General features: G+C 40.9%; 1 protein-coding gene across 1 annotated transcript in view; it reads right to left on the bottom strand.

The window, feature by feature from the left end:
* Positions 1-17,352, bottom strand: part of LOC135088976 (protein turtle homolog A-like) — a 42,851-nt gene extending 25,499 nt beyond the window's left edge. Inside the window, exon 1 of the mRNA XM_063984069.1 lies at positions 16,994-17,352. Within this exon, the coding sequence (XP_063840139.1) occupies positions 16,994-17,084 (91 nt within the window). The 5' untranslated portion in view covers positions 17,085-17,352. The remainder of the gene's footprint in view (positions 1-16,993) is intronic.
* Between the last annotated feature and the right edge of the window lie 1,236 nt (positions 17,353-18,588).

Raw genomic sequence — 18,588 nt, 5'->3', positions numbered from 1 at the left:
GTGTTTCCTTCCTTCTTACTATTCATATTTTCATTGCATTAGTTAATCTTCCTGCTTATTATCTTTTCCTCTCGTATCCTTTTCGCTTTTCCCTTCTCCTTCCTTCTCTCATTTCGTATTCTGATCTTCTTTCCAGTGACTATTTCACTTTCTTTCCCTTTTATTTTCCCTTCCAGAATTCCTCTTTTAGAATATCCCTCCTGGAGTCATCCCTCTGAAATCACACTTCTAGAATCATTTAAGAATCCTACCCCTTTAATTCCCCTTTAATATTCACCCTTCTGGAATCAACACCCCTCCCCAGGAAACCCCAACTGAGAACCGACCAGGAATCACCAACTTAGAATCCTCCTTCAGAAACTTCCCTTTAAAGATTCACACCCTCTCTGGAATACCCGTCCTGGAAGCTCCTCCTTTCCAGAATCACCTTCCTTCAGTAGTCCCTCCCTTCTAGAACCCCTCCCAGCGCCGGCATCATTCGGTTCGACATTGCCGCAGTTTGGACCTCAGTTCCAGTGGTAAATATTGACTGCAAAACTCGACGGGAAATACACACGTGCCATAACTTCAAGGGCGCCGTAATGTGAGAACTGGCCCAGGTGAGGGAGGCGAGGGAGCGAGGCGAGCAGGCGATCTCAGCGGGGGAGGTGTTGGCAGGTAGGTGGGCAGGTGGGTGCATGGATGGGTTGGCAGGTGGATAGGTAGGTAGGTTAGTAGGTGGATAGATGGATGGAGAGGTATGTAGGTAGGTAAGTATGGTAAGTTGGCTAGGTAGGTAGGTGGATGGATTGGTGGATAGGTGAGTGGAGAAATGGGTATATTGGTGGGTAAGTGGGTGGGTGGGTAAGGTCCTGCCTCGCTCAATTCAAATGTAAAACGATATTGGTCAGGTTAGGATAGGTTGCAGTATGTGGGTATGGTTAGGTTAAGTTAGGTTAGATTAGTTTAGGGTAGGTGGGTTAAGTTAGGTGTAAGTTAGGGCAAGTGGGTTAGGTAAGATCCTCGCTCGCTCAACTCCTGCCGAAGCATAGCAGTGGCTAACGATACTGCTTACGACCCTTGTAATGACCCTCATAAAGGTAATGAGAGCCAAGTTAGGTAGTGGCGATATTCAATCCGTGATATCATCTGTGTGTCTGTTTGTTTTTATGTAATATGGGAACTCTGGCCTAGGGTAACAAAAAGGCTATAAAAAATGGCCCACTGCACCTGCCAGTCCCCAAAAAGTGTAGTTAAAATGACATCCAAAATCCCATAAGTGTCTTGTAGCCTCCCTCATGAAACAGCTCAAGTTAAAGAGAGACGTGTGTTATTTTCTGTACGTCTTATTCCTTTTTTGGGTATTAATTTGGTTCTCATCTTATCTCAGGAAAGTGTACAGGTGATGATAATTCTTGGTGGCTACATTGTAACTATGGTACGACTCTATATTATGGACAACAGCGGGTATTGTATCTATTTAACAGTGGTATAGAGACAGCACGTTAACATCTGTCTATCATTGTGTGTGTGTGTGTGTGTGTACGAACGAATAAGTTGATTTAGTCGTGTTTGGGCTAATAAATTTATGTGCATTGGCGTTGTTTATGAATTTACAGTGTGTATTCTTTTGTATTTTGCAGTTTTGTTGTCGTTCTGTAATTACCTTTTGTTTGCTGATTAACTTACTGTGTGTGTGTGTGTGTGTGTGTGTGTGTGTGTGTGTGTGTGTGTGTGTGTGTGTGTGTGTGTGTGTGTGTATGCATAGCTGAGTGACTGCTTGCCTATCCCGGCCTGTTTGTCTTATACAATTAATGGTACTGACGAATCATAACAAGAAGAACAGGAGGAGGAGGACAAGGAAAAGGAAGAAGGATGAGAGGAAGAAGAAGAACAATAACAATAACAACAATAATGATAATAATAATAACAATAACAGTAACAATAACAATAGCAATGATAAGAAATAATTACAAGAACGAGAATCAGAACAGAAAGGACAAACAGAAGAACAAGAACAAGAGCAAAAACAAAAAGAAGGAAAACAAGAAAACTACAACAACAACAACAACAACAACAACAACAACAACAATTACAACCTGCCTGCATTCCACCACCCACCCACCCACCATACCCTCCCACCCTGACACACCCACCACAACAAAACACACCCTGACACCCCCGCACATCATCTCCACATTACTTCAACTTAGTCCCTCGTCCAACTCCGGCAGTCTGAGAAGCGATATTCCCAACCCCTGTAATTCACCTCCCGGAACACGAAGGGACGTGAATCAGGACAAGAGGCAGAACAAACAGCCATCAATCGTTACCACCTCCTAATGCATCAACGGAGAGAGAGAGAGAGAGAGAGAGAGAGAGAGAGAGAGAGAGAGAGAGAGAGAGAGAGAGAGAGAGAGAGAGAGAGAGAGAGAAAGGGGGAGGAGGAGAGTTATAATTCTATTTGATTTCGTTATGTGGTTTTGCAAATTTGTAAACGTGATTTGATTGTGATTAGGTAAAGAAGAAGAAGGAGGAAGAGGAGGAGGAGGAGGAGGAGATGAAGAAGATAAAAGAAGAGAGAAGGAAAAAAGTTGAAAAAAAAATAAAAGAAAACACCAAGACAATGAAAAGTAGAAGGAGGAATAAGAGAAGCAAAAGAGAAAGTGAAAGAAAAGGAAGAAGAGGAGGAGAAGCAAGAATAAAATGCAGAGGGGAGGCGTAAGAGGAAGAAGAGAATTAAAGAAAGAGAGGATGCAAATAAGTATGCGGAGGAGGAGAAGGAGGAGGAGGAGGAGGAGGAGGAGGAGGAGGAGGGCTAAGTTATATAAGCCAGATTAGTTAACAGTCGGGTAGGCAAGGCTGGGAAACTCTCTCTCTCTCTCTCTCTCTCTCTCTCTCTCTCTCTCTCTCTCTCTCTCTCTCTCTCTCTCTCTCTCTCTCTCTCTCTTTTACCTTTCATCCTATTCACCTTCCCTCTCTTCCTTTCTCTTCCCTCTTCGCTTTCACCTCTTTTGGTTCTCCTCTTTACTCTCCTCTTTCTCTCTCCCTTCCTCCCCCTCTCCCCTCCCTCCTTTATCTGTTTTACCTCTCCTCCTCTCCTCCCTCTTTCTTTAAATCGCCCAGTCCATCTCTATACATCTCTCTCTCTCTCTCTCTCTCTCTCTCTCTCTCTCTCTCTCTCTCTCTCTCTCTCTCTCTCTCTCTCTCTATTTATCTATCAATGTATATCTATTTATTTATCTCTGTCTATCTATTTATTATCTATCTACGTACCTTCTATTTGTCTATCTATGAATCTATCTATCTATTTATACATCCATCTGTTTATCTATCTATTCTATTTCATCCTATTTTCTCCCTTTCATCCATCCATCTTCCACCTTTACTCACCTGTCCTGTTACTCCTCCTACCTTAGTCTACTTCTCAATAATATAAGGTTGTGTTATTGAGGTTAGTCTTGCGTCATTCCATTAGTACTTTGTCTTCCTTTATGTTCTCTTGTGCTTCTGCCTGATGTGAAGTAATAAGTGGTTTTTTATTCGCGTTCTGAGCAGACTAATTCAACCCACGCTCCTCCAGTACATGCTCCTGCTCCTCTTCCTCCTCTTCCTCCTCCTCCTCCTCCTCCTCCTCCTCCTCCTCCTCTTTCTCCTCTTTCTCTTCTTCTATTTTCCTTCTCCTTTCCCTTATCCTCTACCCCCTCTTCTCTATTCGCTTATCCTCCTTTGTGGATAACCTAATTTTCCCCCTCCTCCTCCTCCTCCTCCTCCTCCTCCTCCTCCTCCTCCTCCTCCTCCTCATCCTCATCCTTGTTCTTGTCCTTCATGTCTTTGTGAGTGTCCTTGTGTCCTTGTCTGTTCCCCCTCCCTCTCTCTCTCTCTCTCTCTCTCTCTCTCTCTCTCTCTCTCTCTCTCTCTCTCTCTCTCTCTCTCTCTCTCTCTCTGGTCCTTTCTCTCCGTCCCTCTTTCCCCATAACACACACACACACACACACACACACACGCGCATTGACACATATTTTATTCATCACACAGACCTACGTACATACACGCGGGGTACAAAGAGCGCCGTTAAATCTGTAAGTTCCATAAAGGCGAGCATTTCTATCACATTCTCAGCCTCCATCACGCGGTACAGGGCCATACATACTCTGAAACACTCCCATGCCGCACCTCCCCCAATCTCAAAAGGTTCCGCATAGTTGAAGGTTTTTAAGAGTTTTTTAAGGGTGTTTTTATGGTTCTCGTGACAGATTAACAAGATTTTTACGTTATTAACTGGAGAAACACTTTTGGGAACTCGGTTAATCGTCTCTGTGGCCTTTGGAAATTATCGTAGTGAAGCTATACGGTTTTTTAAGGGTGTTTTTATGGTTCTAGTGACAAACTGACAAAATTTTTACGTTATTAACTCTGAAGAAACACTCTTGAAAACTCGGCTAATCGCTTTGACAGGTAGAGAGAGAGAGAGAGAGAGAGAGAGAGAGAGAGAGAGAGAGTGTGTGTGTGTGTCTATGTTAGTAGAAAATATATACACTATGTAGACAAAACAAAACACGAGAACACGAGTGGATTTTCAGGAGAGCGTAGAAAGATAAAGAGACTCCACCCCGGTCTTCAGTCAGCTGCAAACTTTGGGCCTTTCATCCCTGAAGGTCAAAATGCAGCTGGGTGAATAACAAACAAGATCTACGTGTGTGTGTGTGTGTGTGTGTGTGTGTGTGTGTGTGTGGAGAGAAAGAGAAAGGGGTGGGAAAAAGAGTGAGACGGTGTGGTAGACAGATATTCGTGCAAACATAGATAAAAGATTTGATTAACGAATAGATAGATAGACAGACAGATGAACATATGAATAAACACATACACAGATAAACAGACAGATGAACAATTAAACAAACTAGCACACATAAACAAGACGAGACAAAGCAAAGCAAAAAAAAAAAAGAAACAGACAAACCCAACCAAGATTTTGAACACTCTAAGCAGGAAAACAGAGGAAGGAAACAAGCAGTTAACCAGTTATGCAGTTAGACAGACAGACACAACCAGGCGAGGCAAAGCAACTACCGAAGCAAGGCGAAGCAAGGCAAGGCAAGGCAAGGCGAAAGCAACTAAAGCACGTCAAATAAGCATAAAAACTAAGGCAGGTAGACCCCAACCAGACCAGGCCAGGGCAGCGAGGGTAAACAAGAATCCAGATCCCAGCCACTCACGCAGCAAGTAATCAGAGAGGGAGAAAAGGGCGTTGGCAGAAGGTCACGGGAGGTAAACGGAGCGGAGGGAAATATTTTGCTCCAGTGGGCGTTTAAGAGAGCTTTCACGGAGTTTGGAGGGTGTCATAGCAAGCACAGGTACTGCATATATTGGTCATGTAGGGAGCCATTAGCGTGAGTGGTACGTGCGTGGGTGACGGAGGGGCAGGGATGGGAGATATGAAAGAGATGTGAATGGGAGAAAGAGAGAGAGAGAGAGAGAGAGAGAGAGAGAGAGAGAGAGAGAGAGAGAGAGAGAGTGTGTGTGTGTCTGTGTGTGTGTGTGTGTGTGTGTGTGTGAAGCGGGGGGTGTAAGATTTTAGGAGAGACAGTGATAGTTTGTGAGGGTGAGGGTTTGACAGAGAGAGAGAGAGAGAGAGAGAGAGAGAGAGAGAGAGAGAGAGAGAGAGAGAGAGAGTTATGAATATTACAAAGTGAAACAAGAAACGAATGAAAGACACTATTAACTAACATAACATCAATCATTCACACACCAAACACATTTCACATTCACAAATAAAAACCACAATAATATTAAAACCAGCAAAAAAAAACACGAAAAAACACAAAATTTAAAAGCCCAAACTGATAGAATTCAAACATATCAGAGAAAACGAGGAAAAAAACATGAAAACTCTAAAAAATTTAATATTACTGCGGAAGGACAGAGAGAGAGAGAGAGAGAGAGAGAGAGAGAGAGAGAGAGAGAGAGAGACAGAGAGAGAGGGAGAGGGAGAGATAAGGGACCAAAAAACACGAGGCACAGAGAGATAAAAGTAAGCAGTAATGAGGCTTGACTACCACGACAGGTTGGGAGGAAGAGAGGGAGAAACGAGACGAGAGTTGCAAAGTAAGGAAGGGAGGTATGTGAAAGGAAGGTGGCGGCAGCACTAGGAAGATTCTCGCGGGAGTACCAATAGGGACAGTGTGGTTTGACAGGGTACTCTCTCTCTCTCTCTCTCTCTCTCTCTCTCTCTCTCTCTCTCTCTCTCTCTCTCTCTCTGTGTGTGTGTGTGTGTGTGTGTGTGTGTGTGTGTGTGTGTGTGTGTGTGTGTGTGTGGTGGTAGGATTGAAAATATTGCGTTTTCATCCCTCGCGATGCTGGAAAAGGTTAAAAATAAAAGAATTTGAATGACAGGTGGTTAGTTTATATACGTATCTCTCTCTCTCTCTCTCTCTCTCTCTCTCTCTCTCTCTCTCTCTCTCTCTCTCTCTCTCTCTCTCTGACGCCAGTCTCGCTATTATTGGATTTTTCCCCTCTAAGAATTTCTACTCTAAATGTTTCCGGTTACTTACTCAGGATTTTTTTCCCTCGCGTTTACTGCAAGGCCCTATTATTATGGTTATTTTGTTTATGGGGCAAAATAATATTAATTGCCTCCCCACGCGTTTTTCATTATTATAAAAGAAAACGGGGACTGAGCATCACGTGATTTTGTGCCCTAACTAAAATATAATTGGTTCTCCTCGTAAAAAAAATTGTTCTGACGGTGAGCGATAATTACAGGAATATGATTTAAGCACACGTCTTGTTTTTATTTATTGTGTGTACTTTATTTTTCACAGTAGGTAATGAATGAAAGGATGTATGGGTTTTGATTACACCCACGCACACTCCCTGTATAGTTAATAATAATCATAATAACCGTAAACACGATAATTATTGGAATATAATTTAAATACACGTCATGTTTTCGTTGTTTTTTTTTTCAGTAAATAATGAATGATAGGGTATAGGCACCGATTTTCATTACACCCACCCACACTCTGTATATTTAATAATAATCCTAATAACACAGGAATATGATTTAAGCACACGTCTTTTTTTTTTTTTTTTTTTTTACAGTAGATAATAAATGAAAGGTTGTAATGATTTGTATCACACCCACACTCCCTGTATAATTAGTAATGATTCTAATTACCATGAACACAATATTCACAGCAATATGATTTAAGCACACGCCTTGTTTTAACCTTTCAAAAAAATATATATATAAATGTCACATAAAAAAAGTCCATAAAAAAAAAAAGTGTTCATTTCACTTAAAAAGGCAACATTGAAAATTCGCATCTAGTTTTCCATCACAATAATCGCAATACCCACAATTATTTTTTTTTCCTTCACTCCTCTCAGAAAAAAAAATGTGAAACTCACTTTTAAAAAAAATCCATTAAAAAAAAAAAATTGTCCATCTCTCCTAGAAAATCATAATAAAAAATTCTTACCTAGTTTTCCATCACGTGACCTGCGCCTGAACGGTAATTAAATCCCAGCCGTGCTCATGCTAAAAAAAAGTGAATTAAATCAACAACAGTAGCAGAACTATTTTCTTCTCAATTAAGCGAAGAGGCGGCGGGTACGAGGCGCTTAAAATAACGGCGGTGGTGGTGGTGGTGGTGGTAATAGTGATAGTATTACATGTTTTAATTATAGGCGACAATGAGGATGGTAATGGTGTTAACGGTGGCAGTGGTGGTGATAGTAACAGTGGTGAAATTACATGTTTAATCTACGTGTGCCTGTGGTAACTGTAGGTAACAAAAGGAGAATGGGAATGTTTATTGGCTGAGATGTATAAGTCAAAAGAGTAGAAGCACTGTACGTGATCTTTACAACCACCTATGAGAAAGACGAAAAGATCAGAAGGTTAGATTTTCCAGTGTCTAACCAGTGTAATGTTTTAGCAATGGCCGTACGATGCAAAGGAATGTTTCAGAGTGATGTGTGATTAAAGAAACTATGTCTCTAACAGCAGTGAAAGTGTAGGAAGAAGACACTCGAGCCAAACTTTCAGATCGTAGGTAGATATTATGGTCAATCTATTACCCTTATCCCGTCAAGGTCTGCTCCTCTCTCAAAGCTTCTTATTTACAATGCACCAACAACCACAACTAATGACCATCACCAGCTTCTTCCTTTTTCCGTTTTAAAATATACATCAAACAAATAAATGTTATTTCATGTCCTATCCTTACTAACTCCACGGATTCTATTATGTTTCATTTTATTACGAGACTAGCAACACTATCCCCACTCATCCTTAAAGATGAATGAATGATAAAGTATGTATTAAGATCTCAAAATGTTACATCGCTTAGTTCTGTATTTCTCTAAGGCTATTGTGTCCTGGCTTGCTCTGAACACGCATGAATACAAGTCCTCAATTGCTTCATCGCGGTATCTGTAGCATTGATTCGCGGTCACAGTGTTTCTCTAAGGCTGCGGAAGCTTCACTTCCTCCTAACACCCGTGAATACAAGTCCTCGAATGTTACATCGCTGGTGTCTATGTTTCTCCAAGACTGCCTGACTCTCTCACCACCCGTAAGTTGTATCTCGAGCCAATTAGTGCAGCTTTACTAGGACTTAGTTTCGTACGCTGTAGTTGTAGAATGTAATGCTCTTAACGGCAGAGTGTCTTAGCGGGGAGAGAGAGAGAGAGAGAGAGAGAGAGAGAGAGAGAGAGAGAGAGAGAGAGAGAGACAGAGAGAGGTAAGTGGATTGGTGAAAAGGGAATTTTGCTATCCTGAGTACATGTTAAATGAAAGAATGCTATTCAGAAATTCGAATTGTTTGGTGTTCGCTTTCCCGCCCTCGCTCCTTTCCTCTTTTAAACTTATTCTCTCTTTCTCTTGCACTCTCACTCTCTCTCCTCCACTTGCATTTTTCTCTTTCTGTCTCTCACTGATTTGTTTGTTTGTTTGTTCATTCGTGTGTGCATGTGTGTTTGAGTAGGTGGGGAAATTAGGAATGAGTGTTTAGAATAACCTTTCTCTCTCTCTCTCTCTCTCTCTCTCTCTCTCTCTCTCTCTCTCTCTCTCTCTCTCTCTCTCTCTCTCTCTCTCTTTGGTTTTCATTCTTGTTTGCGTCTTTCTTTTCTTCCTCCCATTCTACTCTATTAATTTTTCTGTATCTGTTTCTCCCCCTTCTCCTCCTCTGTATCCCTTCGTGAATTTTACAACCCTTCTCTGTCTTTCTCCCTCTCCATGCGTTCTCTTTATCTCCCCCTTCCATTCTCCTCCTTTTATTTTTACACGTCACCTATCGTCCTTTCTCTCCTCTGTCTCTCTCTGTCTCTTCTCCGTCTCGTCATCTCCTTTCTCCTTTCTTTTGTTCCTTCTCTCCCCTCGCAGCGTCTTCCTTCACCTTTCCTTGCCTTCACTCTCTCCCTAACTGGGTTTTTTTCGAAGTTTCCTGTCACCCTCGCGGGACACGTCACCTTCAGACAAGTTGCAGGGAAGTGGTCGCCTCAAGGGACTCCTGATAGAACGAGTGACGAGAGGATGATGGAAGTGACCGAGACACGACTTTCATTTCTCACCTCAATGGAGTTAATGGTTGAGGAAGTGCGGGGTAGTGCGGGTTCAGGCGAAAGGGAAGTTTAGTTGTGTGGGTGTGTGGGTGTGTTGGTGGTTGTTGTGGGTGATGGTTTGGTGACTAGATGACTGATTGACTAACTGACTGACTGATTGATTGACTAACTGACTGACTGATTAACCTACTGACTAACTGATTCATCGACTGCTTGCCTACCTGACTATCTGAGTGATTGGCTGATTGACTGACTGACTAACCAGCTAACTAAATGCCTGAATACTTGACTAACTGATTGACTGACCACTAAGTAACTGACTACCTGAGTGACAGACTGATTGACCGACAGACTGACGAACTAACTGACTTTCTATGTAACAGAGGTTGTGGCCAGGAGCAACAAAGCCTCAAAAAAAAAAAAAAAAAAGAAAGGAAAGAAAAATACTGCTAGTCTATCTATGTCCTCCCTATATACCTCCCTTGCTGCATGACTGACCGATCCACTCACTCGCTCGCTCACTCGCTCACTCACTAGACCAACCAGATAACAGCCTACCTGACCATTACAGCATACACACACGGGTACTACGCCACACCAAAACATTTCTGCTACCGTTTCGCTGACCGATCGCCAAATTGAACTAAAAGCATCGCTACAAGGGAATAAAGGATACCGTAGGGAAGAATATTTTGCCTTAACGCTTTTCATTCCACTTTTCATTTCTCCGTGACATCGCTCCTAACAAACCTGAATTTCCGTGTAATGGTTTTCTTTTCTTTTTTTCTTTTTTCTTTTTTTTTTTTTTTTTTTTTTTACCGTACATGCGTCAGATGAATAATACAAGGCCGGAACGCAATCACATATTCATTTCTTGGCTTATTCATCAATTCACTCACGCTTAATCTTAAAATCTGCACTTAAATCAGTCGGTCGGATTAATTATATATAACTACAACGCTAATTTGCTCATTCTCTCTCTCTCTCTCTCTCTCTCTCTCTCTCTCTCTCTCTCTCTCTCTCTCTCTCTCTCTCTCTCTCTCTCTCTCTCTCTCTCTCTCTCTCTCTCTATTATAACTATTCATGAGAGAGTAATGAAGGAACTAAAAAATCTTTCGCTTTGATGAGGCCAATAAATATAAAAATCGCACGTTTTACACTCGTTGAAATGGACAACATAAAACTGTAACCCATCCATTCACGCTCGCATTCGTTTATTCATGAACGCGCAATGAGCTAACTGAAAAATGTTTAATTCCAGTGAATTCAGTAGATATGGAAACCGCAGTTGTTGAATATAGGTATGTTTTGTACAGGGACTGCTACGTGCATGCCTGGTGGCTTCTTGCAGCTTCCTTATGGCCTTGTGTTATGAAGGGACTCATGGTCTTAGATTGGAACAGTCATAGTGCTTTTCCCCCTCTGCATATTGTCTTCCTTTGTGTTAATATACTGTACAGCTTCACATAATCCCACATAATCAACACAGACTCAGTAATTCACTACTCCAAGAACGAGGAAAGAGATGCAAGGAAAATATTTAACTCTGATGAGGAAGATAAGATAAGAACATTCAAATATGAGGAAATAAAGAGGTTTCAAAAGTACAGCTCCACTTAATCCCACATAATCAATATTCACTGATTCAGTAATGAAAAAAAAACAGAGGAAAGAGACGCAAGGGAAATGTTTAACCCTGATGATGAAGGTAAGAACACCAAAACATGAGGAAATAAGGAGATTTCATAAGACCAATTGACTGTACAGCTCCACAAATGACCACACACTCACTCCCTAGTCGAAAAAAAAAAAAAAAAAACGAAGGAAAAATGGAAGAAAAAAAAATCTCTAACTACGATGATATAAAAAGAACAGTAGATTTCAAAGGACTCGTTGACCTACACAAGGACACAAGGACCTCCTGAGCTGAAGGAAATAGATGTGAAAATAGAAAGGGGACTTGCAGATGGTATAATAGACTGAACGCCAAAGCTTTTACTCTTATTAAGGCGAATTTCAGAAGAGATTTATCACATTTAGACCACGATCAGACACGGGGCCTCCTCCTTCTCCTCCTACTTCTCCTCCTATCCCATCACCGCTTCCTCTCCTCCTCCTTCTCTTCCTCCTCCTTCTCTTACACCTCTTGCATCTCCGCCTCCTGTCCCTTCTCCTCCTCCTCTTCCAGGGTGATGAATAAAGAGCTTCTTTAATGAGTTTGAACTAAAAAAAAAAAAATCCACAGCCATTATCCCTCGTAGGAAGTTCATTTTTTCTTCATTTTTTTTCTGGTTCGCGCTTTTTTTTATCGTCGTCGTGAATAATTTTGGTTCATTTTATTTTTTTTTTTTTACTTCTTAGATGTATCGTTAGTACGCGTCCATTCTTCATCCTAGTAGTTTTAAAGATAGCTCATTTTAGAGGTAGTTACGTTTTTTTTTTTTTTTTATCTAAAGGTAGTTCACTTTTTTAACTCAAAATTATGCTATGTAAATGCGTGTCTTTTTTTTTTTCTTTATTCATCTTAAGTTTAATCATCTACATTCATTATTTTAGCTCTCTCTCTCTCTCTCTCTCTCTCTCTCTCTCTCTCTCTCTCTCTCTCTCTCTCTCTCTCTCTCTCTCTCTCTCTCTCTCTCTCTCTCGTAATGGAAGTAGCGGAGAAAGAATGATCGCTTTCTTTGTTGGGAAAAAGTTGTATTTTTTTTTTTTTTTTTGTCAATTCAGAAGCTTAAAAAGACACTTTCAGAAAGCTTAAGAGGACAAATTGACAAGATTTCTACGAGTATGTCCTGTGTGAACTCTCTCTCTCTCTCTCTCTCTCTCTCTCTCTCTCTCTCTCTCTCTCTCTCTCTCTCTCTCTCTCTCTCCTCCTCTACCGCTTCCTTCCCTCTCTATCCCTGTATCTCCCTTCCCGTCCCCTCTACCACCACCACCGAATATCTCCCCCTTTCCCTCCTCCCTCTTTCTCTCTCCACAAGTACTCGTAGTATCAACACACATCAACACACTTCATGCTTGCAATATCCGGCTCTCCTTCGCCTCTGCATCACCGCTCAGCCAACTAGCAAATAATAGCTTTCACTCTCGGATGCTCGCTAGGTGGCTGGCTGGCTGGCTCCTCTCTGCCCTCGCTAGTCCCTTACTCTGAAAGGCCGCAGAGGTGATTAGAGTGTTTCTCCTGTTCATAAGGTAGAAAGCTTATTAATCTGTCACTTGAACTATAAAAATGATACCTAAAAACACGTGTAGCTTCACCACAGAGTATCAGCAGCGTTCTCAAAAGTGCTTCTTCTATTCTCAGTGTAGAAATGTTATCTGTCTGTCACTATAACCGTAAAAACATCCTCGAAAACCCGTATAGCCTCATTAAAACTATTTCCAAAGGCCACAGATGATCACCTTGCTTCTCAAGAGTGTTTCTCCTATTCATAATGCAAAGATGTCCTTAATCGATCACTAAAGCCGCAAAACCGCCCTTAAAAATACACGCAACATCACCTATAAGAATCTTTTGAAAGTGTAGTGAAAGTTTGGCGCAGAAACGGTTTAGAAATAATGGTCTCTGGTCCTGCCCTCCCTTCGCTTCGCCCAGCCAGCCCGCCAGCCAGCCCGCCAGGCCCACTCCGGTCAGCTTTGTAGAGAAAGTTAGAGAGAGAGAGAGAGAGAGAGAGAGAGAGAGAGAGAGAGAGAGAGAGAGAGAGAGAGAGAGAGAGAGACAGAATTTTGCGTCATCCTATTCAGTGCGTAAACAAAAGTCGTTCTGGTTTTGTGCTCTTGTCCGTGGATTCGGTGCTCGATATTATGTTTGTTTGTGTAAGAGAGGGAGAGGGAGGGAGGGAGGGAGGGATGGAGAGAAGGGTAAGAGAGGAGAGGTTCAGAAGGAAGGAAAGGTTGGAAAAAGCGATAAATGTGCAGTGAAGTGATGAAAGGTAGTTGTGTTTAGTAGTAGTGGTAGTGGTGGTGGGAGTAGTAGCAGAGAGAGAGAGAGAGAGAGAGAGAGAGAGAGAGAGCTTACTAGGACATGTTTGTTTTGACTGCCAAGCTTTTTTTTTTTTTCTGTCGTTCTTCTGTGGAATCTTTTTCTTACTTTTTTATCACAATACTGGCAACACTTGGCATATATCATCCGTAGAAGGTGCCTCTCTCTCTCTCTCTCTCTCTCTCTCTCTCTCTCTCTCTCTCTCTCTCTCTCTCTCTCTCTCTCTCTCTCTCTCTCTCTCTCTCTCTTCCAGCACCCTCCAGCTCAAATATTCCTCCTCATCTCGAGTCTTCATTGCCTGTTTACCTCATTCAATTGTCTCTCCGTTCCTTCCTCCCTTCCTTCCTTCCTTCCTTCGAACTTTCCTTCCTTCCTTCCTTCCTTCACCCACCCACGCCATTCAGCTGCCTGTTTCCCTCCCAGCATTCCCTCGTAAACCCAGGCCACGCGTAAACTCAAGTCTTCGCCTGCCAGATCTAGACATTCCCTGGTCGCCTCATTAGCACGCACTTTACACACGTAATCTTAATTAAGGTGAGATACTGTTAATTATCATCATAAGTAACGCTCTCTTCTCCCCCTAGTGGCAGTTAATGACACGACCACTTAGTAAAAGCTTAAAACACCTTATTGGCTCTTCCTCCTCCTCCTCCTCTGCCTCTGCCTCCTCCTCTGCCTCCTCCTCTTCCTCTTCCTCCTTCGTTCTCCGGCAATGCACACAATAAAGTCGAGTGTTTATCGTCATGGCAGTGATTACGTAAACAAGTATAACTATTCGTACAGCGGAGTTTAATGTATAGCGAAAGGAAATAGCGGTGATTAAAAGTTTGATATGGAGAGCTAAGTGGTTTTCAATTTTGAGTCACTTTATGATAACGCTATGTAAACACGAATTACTTACTGTTTTTACTTTATTTTCTTTTTTTTTCAGCGTGGGAAGGAAAGGAAGGGAGAGAGGGAAAGGATGGGCATAGAAATTTGAGACTGTTAGCCAGAGGACGCGATAACAATATGTAAATAGATGTTATTGTTCCTTTTTTCCCTCGCATACAAATTTGATAATGTTAAGCCCAGGATACGGTAACGATGTAAAGTGATGCTGTAGTTCCCTTTTTCTCGTAGGTAGAGTGAAGAATGTTGGCCAGAATATGTTAGTATTATAGAGAAAAGCATTAGTTTCCTGTCATATAATTTTAATAATAATACTGAGCCATGTCTTTAGGAAGCTTTAAAAGTAGATTAAATAAATTTCTAAATGACGGTGATAGGAGGATATGCCAGGTAGGTGTGTTTTATAATATTATAGGGTCTGCCACGTGTAGGCCTGGTGGCTTCTTGCAGCTTCCTTTATTTTCTTATGTTCTCATCTCCTGTTAGAATCTGTTATACTTTGTCGATTTTATACCTTACAAATAGATCTGATGCTATTCTCGTAAGTCAAAGGATATTTTTTTTTCTCCTCCCATACATATGTAATAATGGTACGTAGCCACAAATATAAACATCACATGTCAGAAAGAAGCTTTACTTTGTCAATTTATACCTTGGAAAAAAAGATCTGCTATTCTCATAAGCCAAAGAATACGATAACATTAAACAGGTCTTCCATACTAATCTAACAATTTTTACGTTGCCACAAAACATGTCAATCACTTCACAGAGAAAAGCTATACTCTGTCAGTTTATACCTCATAATTAGATTTTATTCTGTTCTCTTGAGCCAAAGGGTACGATAATATAAACAGATTTTACACTTGTCTCTCACACACTAAGCTAATAACGTTACGTACCCACAAAATATGTCAATCATCTCAGAAAGAGCTACGCTGTGAAATTACACTCTTCAACTGGATACAGCTGTGTTCTCGTAAGAAAGAAATAGAGAGAGTATAATATGGTTTTCTTGAGCTAGAAAGAGAGAGAATGATGGTTTTCGTAAGCCAGATAGGGAGAGAGTGAGAGTTTGAAATGAACAAAATATTACAGTTTTCGTCAACTAGAAATGGGAAGTATGATATTCCCCGTAGGCTGGACGTGGGACAGAATATAATTCAGTTTCCGTCAGCTAAAAGATGGACAGTATACAGCTGGAACTCGCGCGCAGCCAGTTACCCATTCCTGCGCGTAACGGAAACCTAAAACTCAACACAACTAAAACTTTCAGGCAACTTGAGGAGACGTATCACAAAACTCACTCACGACGCGGAACGAAAAAAAAAAAATGAGAGAGGGAGAGAGAGAAAGAGAAAGAGAAAGAAAAGGAGGAAGAGAAAGACACATAAAAATAAACTATACCAAGAGAAAGAAAAGAATACACAAAACATTCAAACATTCCAGTGAAAAGACGCAATAGAAGTTTTTTTTTAGGAAAATCTCAATCCATACACATTGAAAAAGAATAAGACGAGATTAAAAGAAAAGAAAGACATGAAATTAAGCTGAACCAGAAAAGAAAACAACAAAATTTGTCATCATTTAATGATGACAAAAAACAGTCCAGTACAAAGATGCAATAGAAGCTTAGCGAAAAATTTGAACACAAACACATTATATATATATATATATATATATATATATATATATATATATATATATATATATATATATATATATATATATATATATATATATATATATATATATATATATATATATGCAAGAGAGAGTGAGAGAAACGAACTGAAAACACAAAAACATTCAAGAACAAAGACACAACAAGGGTTTGGAAGAAAACAAACACACACACACACACACACACACACATACAGAAGAGTAAGATGAGACCTCAAAATGACACAGGAAGAAATCCCAAGGCATCGTTACAATTATGGATCAGTTTGGGAGAGACACGAGACTCCGAAGCTTCACGAGATGAGGGGAACGAGACAGCGAGACAGCGAGACAGACAGAGACAGCGAGACAGAGACAGTGAGACGCGCTAATCACGGGACATGTGGGAGATTTTGTCTCCCTTCTGGGTATAATAACCGAGAGAGAGAGAGAGAGAGAGAGAGAGAGAGAGTTGGTAATGAGAAGTATGTCTACTCTAACTTCCTCACTTCTTTTTCTCACTTTCTTCTTTTATTTTTCCCACTGTCCACAATTTTCCTTCGATTTGATTTCATTTTCCACATCTCTGCCCTTTCCTCCTACACTTTCTTAATTGATTTTATATTTCTCCCACGTATCCACCTCCAATTTTCAGTATATTTGGAAATGAGAAATACAAATCAATTTCTCTTCTAATTCTGTATTTTTCCGACGTACCAACCTCACTGTTACCTTTCACCTGCAATTTTCATTAATTTCTTCCAGTATATTTAGAAATGAGAAATCCTACATTTTTTTTTATAAATTCTATATTTCTCCCACGTAGTAACCTCACTATTATCTTTTCACGTACAATTTCCCTGCATTTCGTACCCATGTCAGGTTAAAAAGAGGACAAAAATATCAAAAGCTTACCTGTGTTCGCTGTACAGGTGTGGACAGCCACCAGGAGAAGCAGTGTTGCCAGCTGGAACCTTCTGGGCAGCAGTGTTACCAGGTCCATCATGGCAGGAAGTGCTACAACATTTCTCTCTTGCCAAGGTTCACTCTGCTATGTACCGGGGCCAAGCGTTGAGGTAGACCTGCGGGGTTGCGTCTCTTTCTCTTTTATCGACAGTTTTGGCAAGCGCAACTTTTATGATGTGTGTTTTTTCAGCATTGTCTCGACTTTTGGGGAGATTTAGAGAATTTTTATTTCCTATTTTTTTCGTCTATTTTCTGTTTTTTTTTAAGATTTCAAATGTTTTTATTTTCTATTTTTTTTTGTTATTTCCTTTTACTTTGTGTTCTTTTATGGTTTTTTTTTCGGTCACTTCACGTTTTACTGTCCGTATTCTTAAAGAGAAAAGTGTATTTTTCAGTATTCTTACAGATCAAAAGTGTTATCACAGGAAAGGTGTTAATTTGTCTTTATTCTTACATAACAAATGTATTTTTCCCTTGTTCATATAGGTAACGAGTATTTTCCTTTTTCTCTTTGTCCTTACAGATCAAGAGTTATTTTTCCGAGTTCTCACAGCAAAAGTTTTTTGTCCTTGTTCTTACATAGCAAGTGGTATTTTTTCCAATTATTTTTTCAGTCTTATTGGCAAAGTGCAATTTTTCTTTATTCTACATCAAAAAGAAAAACCGTAATTTCTCCTTGTTCTTAGAGAAGAGTGGTCAGGATTCCCAGTTTCTTTCTCGAAGCACCGCAGTCCATTACTTAGCACACACTGTGTCATTGAGAGCAACAAGAGTTCACTGATAATTAACCTTCAGTGATATATTAATGTATTCCGCACGATATCACCTCGACACACTCGTTAGTCGCGTTTTTCTGTCCATTTGTGTTTCCTTTACGAGTGCATCTATTGCCTCGTGTCTTCCTCTCCGATTCCTTGCTTTCACTGTCCCTGAGTGTGACAAAGACAGTTGACAGAGACTTGCTTAAGGAAACACTGCCACAGACGGTAAGCAGAACAGATGACAAACTCGTTTACAGTAACTCGAGTCACGGAAACACTGCCATAGATGGTAAGCCATAGATGGTAGGCGGTTACTCTCTGTTAAGAAAACACTATAAATTTTGCCTCGATGACTAAGATACAGCGACTGTCAAAAAAAAAAAAAAATGCCGTAAATTGTGAACCATAGACGAAAGCTCGCCCACAGTTACTCAGAGTCAAGGAAACACTATAAATTTTGTCTTGATGACAAGACAGCGACTGCCAAAGAATTATTGCCACATATGAGGAACCGTAGATAGAAGCTCACCCAAAGTTACTCAGTCAAGGAAACACTGATATTTGCCTCTATAACAAAGAAACAACGATTGTCAAGGGAACACTGCCGTAGACGGCGAGGAAGACAAATTCGCTCAGAGTAGAGTCAAGGAAACACTAATTTTTGTCCCTCTGACCAAGACACAGCACATCAGAGTCACTTAAGGAAGCACTACAGGCCACTTTAGCACCACTCCACCGCTTAGCAGCCTCGGCGACGTGTGAACACGAACCCTTGGACACCCG

The sequence above is a fragment of the Scylla paramamosain genome, chromosome 32 (assembly GCF_035594125.1).
Source record: "Scylla paramamosain isolate STU-SP2022 chromosome 32, ASM3559412v1, whole genome shotgun sequence".
Taxonomy (NCBI): domain Eukaryota; kingdom Metazoa; phylum Arthropoda; class Malacostraca; order Decapoda; family Portunidae; genus Scylla; species Scylla paramamosain.
This window is presented reverse-complemented; position numbering and strand designations above follow the sequence as displayed.